This window comes from Typha angustifolia, chromosome 3 (genome assembly GCF_048772165.1).
Source record: "Typha angustifolia cultivar Huaian chromosome 3, ASM4877216v1, whole genome shotgun sequence".
Lineage (NCBI taxonomy): Eukaryota > Viridiplantae > Streptophyta > Magnoliopsida > Poales > Typhaceae > Typha > Typha angustifolia.
The window spans coordinates 42,375-58,473 of NC_133241.1; the positions used below are offsets into that span (position 1 = coordinate 42,375).

Here is a 16,099-nt window from a genome sequence, read left to right on the forward strand (position 1 = left end):
ACCCCAAAGAGTATTTTCATCAGTGGGGTTAGACATTGATATATAGGCTAACATCAAGGCTCTAAGGCTTTACTTTTGATGATGCTTTCTCTCTGATGGAGTCAAAGTTGGATCAGCTAAATCAGCTTCACAAAAAGGAGAAAAGGAAGGCGGCTCAGACCCAAAGCCCATTTGAGCCTACTCCTACTCCAGCTCAGCCTGCACGGGTGGCCTAGCACAACTGCCAGCATTTCAGTCAATAAACTAATCAAATTCAACCACCAATCATTCACAATGCTTTTAACTAATATGCAATTACTTCTCTTTTTTTTTATGGAAGTTTGTAGACATATCATTCGAAGAAATTAAATACAAGTTATGAGCAGTGATGTTAGATCTGCTGGTGTAGAAAACCTTAAAGGAGAAAACAATTTAAGCCACTGAATGCATTCATGGATCACAGGGGCAACAAGCCAGTCCATCTCCAGCCCACACCAATTAATTCCAAGCAAGTTTACATTGAAACAATTTATCAAAATTTTCACTTAGATCCAAAGTCAATGAACAATATGATTTTTAACAAAGCATTGAATCAAACTACATAGCATATAATGGGAATTAGATTGTTTTTATTTTTGGATGTATTTTTATCTAAGGAAACGAGGTTCGTGTCAAGTCAAAGCGATAAAGTGGGTTTAAATTTCCCGCTTCTGACTCTTTCCATTTTTTCTCAAAATAAGGAAAGGAGTGGTTTCTAGAGAGAAGCACTTTAACCTCTACAAGCGAGGCCACTTTGTTCGCTATCCCCTGCTACGTGGATCCCTCAACTGAGGAATCCGACCTCCTATACTGAAGGAAGGAGTTGATCGGGTTCAATAGGCCTACTAAAAGGTAGGTAGTCAGGCTTTGTTAATGCCTTAAACCTTCTTGATGAAGACATAAAAGCCCCTACTAAGGTCAAGATTATCTATCAGTGAGTGCAAACGTAAGCTTCAAACAAAGTGGTTGGGATCTAAACTTCATTGATTTGAGCACCTCTCTTTGTGTGGTCCATTCTAGTGACATTATTCCTAACCAAACCAAGTTGTCGAGCGGCCAGCACCATCAACTAGGTACCCATTTGTATTTCGGTTTTAGGTCTAACTCAATCTCTTTAAGAAATAGACGAACTGAGTTAAGCCAAGTAGGAAAGGAGGACACTAGTAACAAATCCCTGAGATTGGAATTCAATCTCTAGAAATTCATTCAACTAGAAAACAAAAAATTCAAGAGTCTCAACTCCAATAAATACTGCCAAAGCGTAAGTTTTCGGAGGAATTTTTTCCCTAAAGACTATTTGAGTTTAGAGTGTCTAATTTGGTTAAATGCAAGGTTCCCAGAGGGTAGGATAGGCCCTAACTGATCCTGATCCTAGCTAAAACTAGCCGGTTGGCTAGTTTCGACTGGGGTATCAGCCGCTTCGACTGATACCCAATCCATTTCGGACAAGATTAGCCATATCGGTCGATCCGGCTCGAAACGAGTCGAAATGGGTCCAATCCGACCCAAACCACCACCCCACCCCCCTTTTGCCTCTTTTTCTCTCTCTTTCCTTTCTTTCTCTCTTGCTCTTTGTCTCTTCTTTCTCACCTCTTCCACCGGCGACCGAGAAGTTCTCCGATAAAAATTCGACGACCTCGACCTCCGACAATCTCGGGTGTAGTTTTTATTTTTTAATTCCTCTCTGATTCTCTTTTTTTTTTCCTACAGATCCAATGACTTCTGTTGCTGTTGCGATGCAATCATAGCAGCAACAAGTGCTGCAGCATACCTACAGCAGCAACAAGTGCTATTGCAATGAAGCAGCAACACCAGTTGCTGAGAACCTAAGAGATAGAGACAAGGAGAGAGGGGGGGAAGAAGTAAAAAAATGAGAACCTTGTCTATGTGAATACTTTTTTAGTAAGTTTTGAATTTTGAGAGGGGGAGAGAGAAATCTTGGTATTCATTAAAGGTTTTTAAGTTAATATAATTTTTAAGTTTTTAGGCTTCATATATGACTAATTTTTATTTCTTATTTTTTCTAAAATTTTAAAAAAAATTCTGCATTTTTAAATAATATTTATAATTTTACATAATTAAAAAATAGTTTGATTCGATACGAGTGGCCAATACGGCTAATACGTATCATTTTTTTCGAATGGCTGATATTGATCACAATCTCGATACTAGGAACCAACGATGGCTGTGCTAGTAGCACGTGCCGTGCCATGTCATTATCGGCACGGCACATACCGATCGACACAAGGCATGCCGAGCGGCACGCTTCCGCATGCCCCGCTGTGCCAATGGCACACCTTTGTGTGCGAGTGGCACACCTCTGCATGCCAATGGCACGCCCCTATGTGCCATTAGTACGCATTTAAAATATTTTTAATAAATTTTTTAGGATATTGAAAGATGTTTTTCGGTCTTTGCTATGTCAATTTTTAGTTTTTGGTTTAAATATATGTATTAAAAGTTTAGAACCTACATTATAATGTTTTATCTTTAGATTATTTTTGTAAATAACATATTTTATTAAAGATAAAGCAACAATTAAATATAAATATTATTCAACACATACTATGATCGAAGACATTCATTAAAAATAATATTAATGATTAAACACTCCATAATATAATTGAATACATAATAGTCTTCATACAAATAGAAATTTTATAATTCTCCTATGATATGATATAAATATTGTACATGTATGGGAATGAATATCATCGGCACCGGCATCGGTACTGGCATATGCACACCATAAGCATATGCAGATTGTAAATATAGAGTATAATAATGGTGTTTTAGATCTGGTGGGTATGATTGATATGATAGTAATTATGGTAAACTCTTATCATCCTGTGGGTATACTTCTCCTAATGTTTTACTACTTACAAATTCAAGCCCTCTGTAAAAAAAAATACCTCTCTGAGAAGGTTGTATAACAGGGACGCATGTCTCATTTCCATTATCACTACCATCAGACTGAGTCTCGTTATTATCACCATCACCATCATCATCATCATTATCATCTCTAGTTTCATTATCATCAATTTTATCTAAGTCTTCTAAATGATCAATTGATCAGTTGATTTGATAATGACTGATAAAAATTTTAAAAAAAATGGCTCCACATGGCACAATGACTAACACCATGCTGTGTCAAACGGCACACAGCCGTGCTAGCCCGGCACAGGTCGGCACGGGGTTGTGCCAGTGGCACACCGTGTGCCAAGTGCCGTGCCATTACTGGCACGACAAGTGCCGGTCAGCACGGCTAATACATATCATTTTTCTGGACGGTCAATATCAATCACGATCTCGATACTGGAAACCTTGGTTAAATCTTCTAAAAATTTAGGAGATTTTATTGTTTAGAGTATTTTGAGGTAGGTTTTGCTAGGATTCAATTGATTTTAAGTTAAAAGAGTCATATTTTATTTATATATTAGATTAGGAAAGATCTGCATATGATTGTGCAAAGTAGCCGAAGAAGCTCATTAGATCAGCTGTCAGATGACCTCAGTAAAATGTGAGGGGTGGAAAAAGAGTGTCTCAGAGATAGAGGGTAAAACTTGAATCTTGAAAAAAAGACAATTAGGGACATCAATTACTAACGACTCCTGAGTCAGATCTATTTTAACTACAAAGAATTTCAGAAAATTTATTGTTGCAATGACTTTTTCCATTTCTCTTTTTTCTTGTAGTTAATATGTTTGCTCTCAACTCTTTTCAGCTGCTATTGTCATTGAAGAATTTGGTCATAGAGAAGAATATGGTTCTCTATGTATCAGCACATTTGAGAGGTTAACCTCTGCTGCATCAGTGACAGCTCTCAATTCTTCCTACATATGTGATCAAGAACCTGATTTAGTTGAAGCTTACACTAGCTTTGCTTCTACATTTGTTCGCTGCTGTCCTAAGGTCTCAACTCTTGCTTTCAGTAATTTTATTGATATATGATTTATGTTTGTGACAGATTTATACGTTTAAGAAGCAATGATGACTACAATTTTTCTTTTTCATGTATAAATCAGGAGGTTGTTGCTGCATCTGGCTCACTACTTGAGTTGTCGTTCCAAAAGGCAGCAATTTGCTGTACAGCAATGCACCGAGGGGCAGCTTTGGCAGCAATGTCATATATGTCCTGTTAGTAGAATACTATTATTTATCCTGCACAGCATACACAGTTAAATTCCACTTATCAGTAATGCGACCTTAATGATTTGGTGTGGTTACCTGGTATTAAGTTAATAACCTATTATTTCCTGCATGATATCTGCTCACAACAATTTATGAGAAGAATTTGTGAATTACCCAAATCATTAGCAGCAAGTTCATCCAAATTTGGTTTTATCTGCTGAGCGGGTTTAGATTCTAATATGTCCTCTCTGTTTCTTGTCCTTGCTTTCCTTGATATAGTGATCCGTAAGTTTGTGTATTCCTTTCCATATTTCGACCTTCTGGTTTGAGAAAATTGCTTAAGTTGGGACTCTTCAATTAGAAGTTATCACATCATGCTATATGCCTTGATCATAAACTGTTTCCTAAGTTCCATACCTTTTACATTTAATCTATAGGTTGTTATGTCTTGTATAAATGTAGCTGAAGTTTTCTAGTAGAAAATTTTGGAATTTGAATCTTTCATTTAATGAGATCCATTGTAGCCCAAAAAAGTCCTCATTATTTGGTTTATATTCCTTGCTATTTGATAACTAAAGAATACTCGTGTATGATTCCTTCATAGGATGGAAGTGGAGAGTCATACTTTTGTGGTATATGGTACTTATTAGTTTTCTTCAAGTAATTGTTATTTGTTTAAAGTTTAGACGTTACCTTTTCTTCTTCTTTTTCCCTCTACTCTGAATTAGATGATTTGAAATATATCCTTTTATGGATTCTTAGATACATTATTGTCTTATTGTTTTCTAACTAAGGTTATCCTTAGCTCCTCATCTCTAGGGATGTAAATGAGTCGAGCCTGAGCGAGCCCTCCAAAGATGTTTAGGCTCTGCTCAGTTCAACTCGAGCTGAGCTAGGCTGAGTCCAAGCTGAGCCCGAGCTTGATTAGAGGAGGAGGTGGCTGGGACGGCGGCTTGTTAAAGGAGGAAGAGGAGACAATAGCAACTAGGCAAGGCTGGAAGAGGATAAGAAAGCTGAAAGAGGAGGAGGAAGCCGATGGAGAGGAGAAGCAACAGCAGTTTGTTTATAGAGGACGAGGAGGCCGGATGGCCGACGCCGACGCTGATGGAGGAGGAGGCCAACACAAATAGAGGAGGAGGCTGACATGAATAGAGGAGGAGGCCAACGACGATGGTGGAGAAGGCCGACAATAATAGTGGGGAGGCCGACGCCGATGGAGGAGGAGGCCACTAGAAGAGGTCAAAGGAGCCAGTTGATGGAGGAGGAGGAGGAAAGGAGGAAGCGGTAGGGCGTTGGGTTTGCTGGGAGATTTTTTTAGATTTAGGGTTATGATTAGATAGAGATAGGATAATAGTAGCCATTAGATCAAAGATCTAATGGTTATAATATATTTTGAGGCTCAAAATTTAAATCAAGCCTTAAAAAAAGGCTTAGGCTCAGCTTAGCTCAAGGCAAACCAAACCGGGTTGGAGCTGAGCTCGAGGCGCTTGTTTATTTTGACACCCCTACTCGTCTCTTTTAAAGTAAAATCTTCTGGAATATACTAGCATGAATTGCGTAATGTCTGAAAGATATTTTTGTGTTTCATGATTTCATCCACTAGATGTTACTGCATGCGTAAACTTGCAATTTATATTGAATGGACTGCAATTATTTATAAATTATAGCCTTACAATCTATAAGCCTGATTTCGTCTAACTTTTCCCACAAGTTCTGTATTTGTGCCATTTTTGATGATTGGACCTTGTTATCTTTCTCTAATGTTTGGATATACCTTCTTATTGAAGAATCCTTGTGATGAATTTTGATGAACATTGAAATGCATATTGACAATGATAAGATTAGAAAGAACGAGATTGTCACCTCTGTTAAATTTTCTAGCTCATACTTGCCTGCAGGTTTCCTAGAGGTCAGCTTAACTTCTGTGCTAGAATCTCTTGCTTGTATAACTGAAGGATCACTAAGCTCAGTGGTAATTCATGTTTTATCCCGCTGCGGTGAAGGACTAATATCCAATGTGGTATATGCTCTACTTGGTGTATCAGCTATGTCAAGGGTAAGCCTTTAATTTCCGACTTTGGAAAATTGAGCATGAGCTCTTTTGTTTGTTTTCTTACATATGGCTGTTTTGTTTGCAACAAGATATTGCTTGACCATAAGTTTAACAAAATGAGGGGTCGTTATGTTTGAGAATATGTAACATGGAAATTGCATGAAGTTCTTTGAGTTTTTTACCATACTAAAATTGAGAAAATTGCAGAAAGATATTGAGTTGAGAAATTGCAGAAATTGAGTTGTAATATGGAAATTGAGTTTACTGCCAAATTTTCTTCTCACTATACATGTAGTAAAATTATACACAAGTCGCAAACTAAAGTATCAAAAAACAAATTATACAATTAAATTACCAAACTATCCTTTAGGTGCATAAATCGTAGATAGGTAAGCTTCTTCCTCTTATAGACCCGTGTACGCCATACAAATCTATACAGTATAATGTGATTGTCATAATTGATGAACATTTTCACAAAAACAATTTACAACATTTAAAATTTTAAAGCCTAAAGTACTTGCTGCACCAGCAAGAAGAATGGGGAGCAGAAATTTGATACTATACAAGCTAGATAAATTTTCACCCTAAATCATAAATTTTAAAACCTAAATTACACAATACAAAACTAAAGTACACGATAATGTAAACATGATTTCCATAATTGATGAACATTTTCAGAAAAATAATTCTCAACATGTAACAATTTACAACATAAATTACCTACTGCACTAGCAAGACCAGCAAGCCAACCCTAGATGTGGAGAACAAGGATGAGGGCAAGCTCTTCCAACCAATGTCACGAACCCTAGTGCGGAGGTTGAGGACAAGAGCACCAGCAAGAAGATTGAGGAGGAGGATGACAACGAGCACGAGTTCTGGGATTCCACTAGCAAGGAGTACCTAGATGAAGAAAGAAAAAACAACAATAAGAAGAATGAAAAAAATTACTAAGGGATCTGCTCTTATATAAACTATGAAGTAAGGATATTTCAAATAGTATGCTATGTCCATGTTTGACACTTGTCGAACAATGACACTCGTTGGACAGGTGACGAACAGTTCTACAACGTATCGAATATTTAAGAAATTATAGAATAAGTTAAATACTCCTCGGACACTTTTGGACACTCTTAAGACACCTTTTGGACATAAGATTTATCATATGTTATAAAAATTAATAATAGAATTATCTATTGTAAAATATTTCTGCATATATTATAGAAATATAATACAACAATCACAAATTAGTACATCAAAGAAAATTAATATTAAATATAATTATTATAAAATCACAAATTCGTCTATGCCATTTGCTGTCAAGTAATGGTAGTTAGTTATTTATTCTCATAATATTGAATTGTATTATCACGTATTAGTATTATCATTTTTGACTTTGTGATATTGTGTACATTTTGTTTTTCTCTCATTAATAATTTGTGCATGCCTATGTATTTATATTATAAATTTAGAAAAATATTTCTTTAAACATATCAATAATATATGTAATACTTTATTTATTTATTTATTTATTTATTTATTTTGTCGTCTCCTAAACATATCATGTCCTATTTTTTCAATATTTGTTGTATCCCTAAATGTTGTATCCCTATATCCATATTGTGCCATATCTGTGTTTGCGTCCGGGCTTCTTAGTAGATAAGTAAATCCTTGAGCAATTAAGCATTTTACTAGAACATGTCGATCTGGACAGCAGGTTCTTTTTGGCTTTCCCATTCTGCTATTATTATAGGTCAATGAAGAAATTATATAAGTTGCTTAACTATTAAGCAACTTATTATTTAAACATAAGGCATTTACTTATTATAAGCCACTTACCTGATCAACGAGTTATTGAGGAAAGTAATTTTCATATAAGTCACCGACTGGGTAAGCAATTTACTAATAAAAATTGCCATCTAGTTCAGTGACTTTGCTGAGTTGGATATACCCAAATTTGACGTGGCAAAAACGCACCTAATTTCTTATTAAAGTTTAGAAGTCAACTATTTCTGTATTGAAATTTAGTGGGGGACTTAGTATGGTCAAAAAGTCATATTTGGTTTGATAATGTGTCCAACTGTGTCTGACCATTTGACAATATATCCGAATCCAGTTCTCTTTAAGGGAAAACTGTCCCAAATATGTTTTTCTTGTTACAATATGTCCAATTTTGTGCACTACTTTCTGGGGATTAGTTCCTACATATTTCCTGTTAAATTACTTTGGAAATAAAAGGAGCCATACTTTATTTTACCGTGCTGATTTCTTGCTCTACTCAATCCTGTAACTCAAACTAAAAGTTATCGTTAGGATGTAACTTTGTGACCATACATCACCATCATGATACCAGATTTGTGTTCCTATCAGAAGTTTGGTTCTGTATTAACTTTGTAAATAGGAAGCTGTAATTCTACTGTTCATTAGTGAAGGATAAATTTTTGCCAAATTTTTACTTCTCGATTTGTCAAAGCAGATCCTCTTTCCATTTCTCTTACCCACTGCCACTGATGCCACTTTTAATTTCACATGCAAACAGGCTCCATTTTCCATTTGTCTTTCAAATTTCAACATTTCCACTTTTCATTCCGTCAGCATATTTGATTTTAGCAGTGAACCACTTATCCATGATATCTTCATTTGTTGTTAAATAAACATTAAGACATGAATTTTAATAGGCTTGTTTTTAACGTGTGATTGAGCCACTAATTATTTTTCATGTTTCTTAAACAGGTGCACAAATCTGCAACAGTATTGCAGCAATTGGCAGCATTATGCAGTCTTTGTGAGAGAACAACATGGAAAGCAGTTCTTTGTTGGGATTCTTTATGTGGATGGCTGCAGTCAACAGTCTCTCTCTCTCTCTCTCTCTCTCTCTCTCTCTCTCTCTCTGTTTTTTTTATTTTCATTTTAATATCCATTATTGAAAACATGGAGCTGCACTAAATTTTTGTCTGGTGGCCTTCAACCAATGGCTGTGCCTAGGCATGCCAACTGGGGATTGGCCAATTTCGGCCGTATCGATCAAAACTATTTTTTTTAAAGACTAAAATCGAATTTAAAATAGATCTGATATAAGAGATATCAGTAATTGATTTCCCCAGCTGACTTCTTTCAACATGGACATTGAAAAAGGCTTTTCCGAAAGTTCTCAAAACAATCTATAAGCAATTTGATTTCAATTATAAAGGTTCTTAGGGGTATGAGGAAATTCAGAAGGTCCAATATTCATGTGTAAGTAAATTCCAGAAAAACAAAGTAGAAAAGATGCACATGGGCTTAGTCCAAGAAAAACCTAGGACTTTGTCTTCTTTGGGGCCCACAGTGAGATCTCGAAACCCTAACCAAATTGGATTGAGCTTTGATGATGGATCTGGGCTTTCGTATAGGAGTAGTAGTGAAGTTGCATCGGGAAGTGTCTGCTACTTTCACGCTAGGCAGAGATCTCAAGGGAGCTGGATCTGAGCATGTTGGGGTAGAGGCTCCTGAGAGTGGTGTGTGAGATGAGGAGATAGTTTTCTATAGTACTGAAAGTGCTGAATCAGAGTTGGTTATTCTAGAAAGGGAGTCGGAAGGGAGAAAAGTTTTGTTTGAGGTAAACACTTGGCATAAGATGATGGTGGCTGGTGAAGACTTAGTTTGGAATGTAGTTGCTCAAATGAAGACAATGCTAAATTGCTAATAATTCCAATGAGTGGCAGTTGGCTATGTTCTTTGGGGACAACGTGTTGGATGTGGCTCCTTTGCAAGAAGTTAAGTCTCCAAAACTTAGACAATAACCGAGAAGGAAGAAAAGGAAGATGCCTCAAATCCCTACTAGAAGGAGCATTAGGCATATTCTAGAGACTGGGGGATTGGGAAGGCACACAAAAATGCTGACGGAGGCACCTAGGAAAAAGCCAGCCCAATCAGGTTTGAAATTAGACCCCTTCATTCACTGTTTATGTCTTAATAAAGTCTCTGATGATGATTTGCTTTTTAATTACAATGACTTGTGGTATTAATTTGTGCGAGAATAAGGAGGAAAAGGAGAATTTGATAATTTTGAAGGCTTTAGAGAAAGAAAGAGCCTTAAAATTTATTACTTTTATGAAAAAAATTCAGGGCAAAATAGAGAGGAAACAATGATAAATGAAAGGATCATCTGGAATATTAAGGGCTTTGGGGATCATGAGCAACGATGGCCGTGCCATGCCACCATCAACACGGCACGTGCCGGTTGGCACGAGGCGTGCCAAGCGGCACGCCCCTTTGTGCCACTGGCACGTATTTAAAATATTTTTAATAAACTTTTTAGGATATTTAAAGATGTTTTTCGGTCTTTGATATGTCAATTTTTAGTTTTTAGTTTAAATATATATATTAAAAGTTTAAAACCTATATTATAATGTTTTATCTTTAGATTATTTTTTTAAATGACATATTTATTAAAGATAAAGTAATAGTTGAATATAAATATTATTCAACACATACTATGATTGAAGACATTCATTAAAACTAATATTAATGATTGAACACTTCATAATGTTATTGAACACATAATATTAATCAATAATAGTTTAATAATTAAAATTAATATCTAGCTAAATATAAAATGACAAAGAGAATCAAATACTTTATTTGTCGACATAAGAATAACACGAGAATGTTGTATGAAATACTGTCAATATTTTTCAAAACTCATTCACTAATAGTATTGCTCGTTGTAACGTTTCACAGTCTTCATACAAATAGAAATTTTATAATTCTCCTATGATATGATATGAATTAACGATGGCCGTGCCACAGGCACAGCACGTGCTGCGGCGCTTGCCAGCCGTGCCGTAAGAAAAGGAGAGAAAAATGTACCACGTTAGTCATCGCCTTCGTCGCTGGCCTTCACCGTCGCCGCGGCGACGGCGACAGTGAGCTCGACGACAAGGTCGATGGTGAAGCTATTAGGAGGGGTGCCATGCGGCACCCCTCGTGCCATGTGCCGGTATGCCGCCAGCACGGCAAGTGCCGACCGGCACAACCATACTTGATATGAATATTGAATATGCACTGGAATGAACGGCACTGACACAGACACACCATAAGCATATGTAGATAGTAGATATAGGTATAATAATGGTGTTCTAGCTCTGGTGGGTGTGATTGATATAATGGTAATTATGATAAACTCATATTATCCTATGGGTACACCTCTCCTAATGTCTTGCTAACGACAAACTCAAGTCCTCTATAAAAAGGATACCTCTCTAAAAATGTTGTGTAACAAGGACATGTTTCATCTCTATTATCACTGCCGCCAGACTGAGTTTCGTTATTATCACCATCACCATCATCATTATCATTTCTAGTCTCATTATCATTAATTTTATTTAAGCCTTCTAAATGATCAATTTATCAGTTGAGTTGGTAATGACTGATGAAAATAGGAAAAAAATTTAAAAAAACGGCTTCATATAGCACAATGACTGGCACGGGGCTGTGCCGCACGGCACATAGCCGTGCTAGCCTGACACGGCTCGACACGGGTCGGCACGGGGGTGTGCCACTAGCACACCCCGTACCAAGTGTCGTGCCATTATTGGCACAGCACAGGACATGCCGACCGGCACGGCCATCCATGATCATGAGAAGAGGCAAACAATCAAAGAGTTAATTGGACATAATCGACTAGATTTTATTTGCGTTCAGGAAACTAAATATGAATGATTTAGTGGAAGGGTCTTAAAAACTATGGGTGTTGGCAGAATTAAGTCTTAGTTTACTTTACCTTCTGTTGGCCTATCTGGGAGAATGATTGTTGGCCTCAATGAGAATAGTATAAAGATGATGGATTGTAAAATGGATAGAAGGATGGGGAAGAATTGGACCTTATTAAATGTCTTTGGTTCCCAAGATTGGGATTTGAAACAGGTGTTCTAGGAGGAGTTGAGAAAAATTAAAGGGTGGCATGGGGACTTATGGTTGCTTGGAGGTGACTTTAATTCCGAAGATTTCTAAATGATAGAAAAGGGAGAATCAATGGGGACAAAGAAAGAAGGATATCAAATAATGTGTTGAATGATTTGAAGGTGGAAGAGATTAAGATATTTGGCAGAAGGTTTACCTAGTCTAGTCCAAGAGGATCCAGTTTTGACTATTCTGGATAGAGTGTTTGCTTCTGTAGAGTGGGAAGACTATTACAATCCTATCAATGTCAAAGTTCTACCCAGATATGGATCAGATCAAGTCCTTTTATTGGTGGATTTTACATTTACTCTGAGGAAGAGGTTGAGCTCATCATCAAATGCCTCTAGAAGAAACCCTAGATCCGTCTCCCACAAGTCCATCAGATCTATGATCTCCTCGGAGCGTGGAGGAGGGATGGCAATCACCTCGAGGCTCTTCATGATGGAAACGAGCTCTTCCATTGTCATCGCGGATATCAATGAAGTCATCAGGACGCATCTTCATATCCGGTGGTTCCTCTGGCTTAAGCCTCTTAAGGTTTGCACTATCGTCCATATAAAGTGTCGGAGAGAGAAGACTTTTATTTATGAAAGAGCTGATATTGCTCAGGCTCGGCTCGTTTAAAGCTTGAAAATTGGCTCTTTTACAGTCAAGCTTGGCTAGAATACGGCTGAGTTGAGCCTGAACAGAAATCTCAGCTCAAAATTAATTTCAAACCAAAGCCAAAGCCACTTGCTCAGGCTTGGCTCGGCTTGTTTACACCCCCAACTCTAGTAGATAACAATGTAGACAGGGTTATAAGAGAGTAGAAGCAGAAGGATACAAATAGAAGTGAGACACAAGAAAGAGTTGAGAAAATGGATTGTGATTTTAGGGTGGCAAATATCAAGCTGTGCCCATACTGGTAGCTCTCATGTTGTTCTTATTGTAGTTTTTCTTCAACAGTATGTTGCTATGCCTTTATATTTATTACTTCACATATTCCTGACTGATTTTGTGAATGACATTAGGTTCAATCTCTGCCTTCGGATTATCTAAAGCAAGGTGAAGGAGATATGATAGTTCCATTGTGGCTAAAGGCCCTTGCTAGTGCAGCCTCAGATTATCTTGATAGCAAGACCTGTGGTACTGGTAGAACTGATCATGGGCACATGCAAGGACAAGGCGGAAGGACCCTAAAGCGTATTGTTAGGAATTTTGCAGAGACCCATCGGAATGTTCCAAATCCCACATGATAGTGCTGTTCACCATACAGCTGATGGCCAATTTCTCTATACCTCCTTGCAGTTGCTGCCACATGTAACGTGATTTGTACATTGAAGGCCTATTATATAGCATCATTTTGGATCCAGCAGCTGCTTCATTAGGCTCTCTGTAATCCACTACTGTACAGTCAAGTAAAGTTCCAATTTTTTATGATCCAACATATGGTCCGGAGAAAGTCATAACTATAATTTCAAAGGTTGCACATCAAGAGCTTCAAACTTGTACATAATGTCTTGCTCAGTACAGTACGGACTACATGTTTGACTATGTGGCAGTCGTACAGCTGGGTATTTTGGAATCAGAGGATAATGGCGATGAGAGTTTGGAATGCCAAAATATGGCTTTTTTATTGAAAAAAGAAAACTTGAAATGATATTTTCGTTGGATGTCATAAATTTATTGCTGGAAATCGTATTTCTTTCCTTTTAAATCTTGACAAATTGTTAATTAGGATTATCAGGAGAGTTTTGTCCAGAGTTGTCATTATTAGGTAAGTGGCTTTAGCAACTTTATATGAAATGTTAGTCCACCAACTTAGGTCAATTTTCTGGCAGGTTTGCAATGATAAGGAACATATAAATAAAAAGAAGTTGCAATGTTACAGAAGAGTTCACTTTTAAGTGGCCTTTTTCTGTTTTACGTTTTTCTTTTTTTTTCTTTTATTTTTTTATGAGAAGGTGAACTAAAAGTTTGCAAAAGTTTGACATGCGAACGCTAGTTTCTTCAGAAGCAACAGGTAAGGTAAGAATGTAAGACAGACCTGCACACGATATTGATAGTATCTGCCTGTCAGAATTCTTTGTTGTTACTTGACGGCTGCTTATTTTGACGCAATGCTAATGTTGGCTAGTTTGACATTTCAATTTTTCATGGATACTGTTTGAATAGCAGCCCAATGGCATTCGTCATCTTCTGTCAATCTTGATTTGTTTGAATGTTGTAATTATTTTTTGTAGAGTGGTTACTGTCACCTGTCTACGATTTGAAATAATATGGTCGTCTTGCCTCTAGAATCTCAGCTTTTAATAAATTGTGAATTGGTTATTGGTAGGGAAAGAGTGCATGCAACTGTGGTTACTAATATTTGCCTCAATAATGGAATGTAGTCTCTATCATTTCAGTCCCTCAAATTTCAGAAATACACTGAACATTTTTTGGATGTTGAAATTGTTGGATTAACTGTGCGCTTGTGTGTTGATTCGTTTTACCACTGTTGAGGCCCAAAACTAATTAGAAATTTGACACTTATATGCTCTATCAATATTTTTCAAATATCTTATATGGTACTAAATTTATTTTTCTTTTTTTTTTAATTTCTATGATGGTCATTTTAAAATCAATTTTTCAATCACTTTTCTTCATAAATTTGAATAAGTAAATATATGACATTAAAATATTTTTTAAGCTCTTTTAATTCCACCACTAATTCATCATTAATAATATGTGAATCCCAAAGCTCAAAGTTTATAATATATTTATATTTAAATACATAATATTTTCAACAAAGTCAGGGATGGTTTGTTTCTGGCCAAGGTTCTTTTACATGGCAAGTGAGGGAAAACTTGCTTTTAATAGGTCATAATTATTTAAGCTTTTTATTTCTTTCTTTGATGATATTTCCACTGGAATGTGCCACATCACTATATTATGGTATATTGTCCTCTGTACTAATACTTGACAGCATCACAGCATGCCACAGTAAAGTAGCTTCAGCTTGTAATTCTTTCATCTGAAATTCATGATGATGCTCCATTTTCAATTTTTGTAGACCCGTTGCTTGATTGATCTTATATTCTTCTTCAATAATTTATTATCATTTTTGGACATCATGGTTTCAAATTCATCAGTTCATGTAAAACAGTAAAAGAGGCTTGTCAATTGATATAGGATATGAATTCAAGAATGTGAAGGGAGAAAAGTCGCCTTTAGTCTTTGATAGATTAAGGCTCGGAGTGAAGAAGACCGAGGCTTTTGCCTGAGGTTCACTATTTAGGATTTACTATTTAAAAATTAGAACTAAAAGAATATTAATTATCTACTAGAAACTTGTAGAGTAAAAGTTATATATCTCTTGTACAGTTTAGCGTATTTTAGTTCACAGCAAATAAGCAATCATTTGAAAGATAGATTTTTTTCGTTTTTTTGGATAAAAATTTGAAAGATAGTTATCAAGTGTGGTTATTTCATAAATTAAAACAGCAACTGTCAATTGATGTTTACACCTACACTCCTAGACCCTGCAAATTGGCAGAATCATGCATAATTCATGCATTGAGAATTAGGAATTGGGATGCCTTGGTCTTGGAAAACCTAAATACAAGTGGCCTAGAATATGACCAATTTCTTGATTCGTCCAAATAAAAGGCTGGTTTTTCTCCTCAAGTTATAAATTCTTCGTTCACTCAAGTTTAATCTAAATTCCTGATCTATGACTCATCCAAAGACTTAATCCAGTCTATGTGTCAACCATCTAGATGTCTAGACCAATCAACTAATCAAACTCAATTGGGCCAAATCGAAGTTGAACTGAAATCAAATTTAGTAAACCACAATTGGGTCCAATCGAGTATTAATGACATGGATCTCCGGATTCTCGTCATGACGAACTCTTGCCCTAATCTTACAAGAGGTTGCTTCTCTAAAGTTCCTATGACGGGTTTGCTTTAATTTATAGCTTCTGATAAATATCTTCCA

The 16,099-nt window shown here is 36.4% G+C and overlaps 1 protein-coding gene across 3 annotated transcripts in view; it reads left to right on the forward strand.

Moving 5' to 3' along the window:
• LOC140758347 (transportin MOS14) overlaps nt 1-13,837 on the forward strand; it is a 42,602-nt gene extending 28,765 nt beyond the window's left edge. For 2 of the 3 annotated variants that reach the window (XM_073094474.1, XM_073094475.1), the window contains exons 20-24: nt 3,743-3,930; nt 4,044-4,155; nt 6,048-6,205; nt 8,933-9,049; nt 13,150-13,837. In XM_073094474.1, coding sequence (XP_072950575.1) covers nt 3,743-3,930; nt 4,044-4,155; nt 6,048-6,205; nt 8,933-9,049; nt 13,150-13,374 — 800 coding nt within the window. In that variant the 3' untranslated portion in view covers nt 13,375-13,837. Of the gene's footprint in view, nt 1-3,742; nt 3,931-4,043; nt 4,196-6,047; nt 6,206-8,932; nt 9,050-13,149 lie in introns of those variants that run through there. The other variant, XM_073094476.1, reaches the window with a different exon arrangement.
• The last annotated feature ends 2,262 nt before the right edge of the window (nt 13,838-16,099 follow it).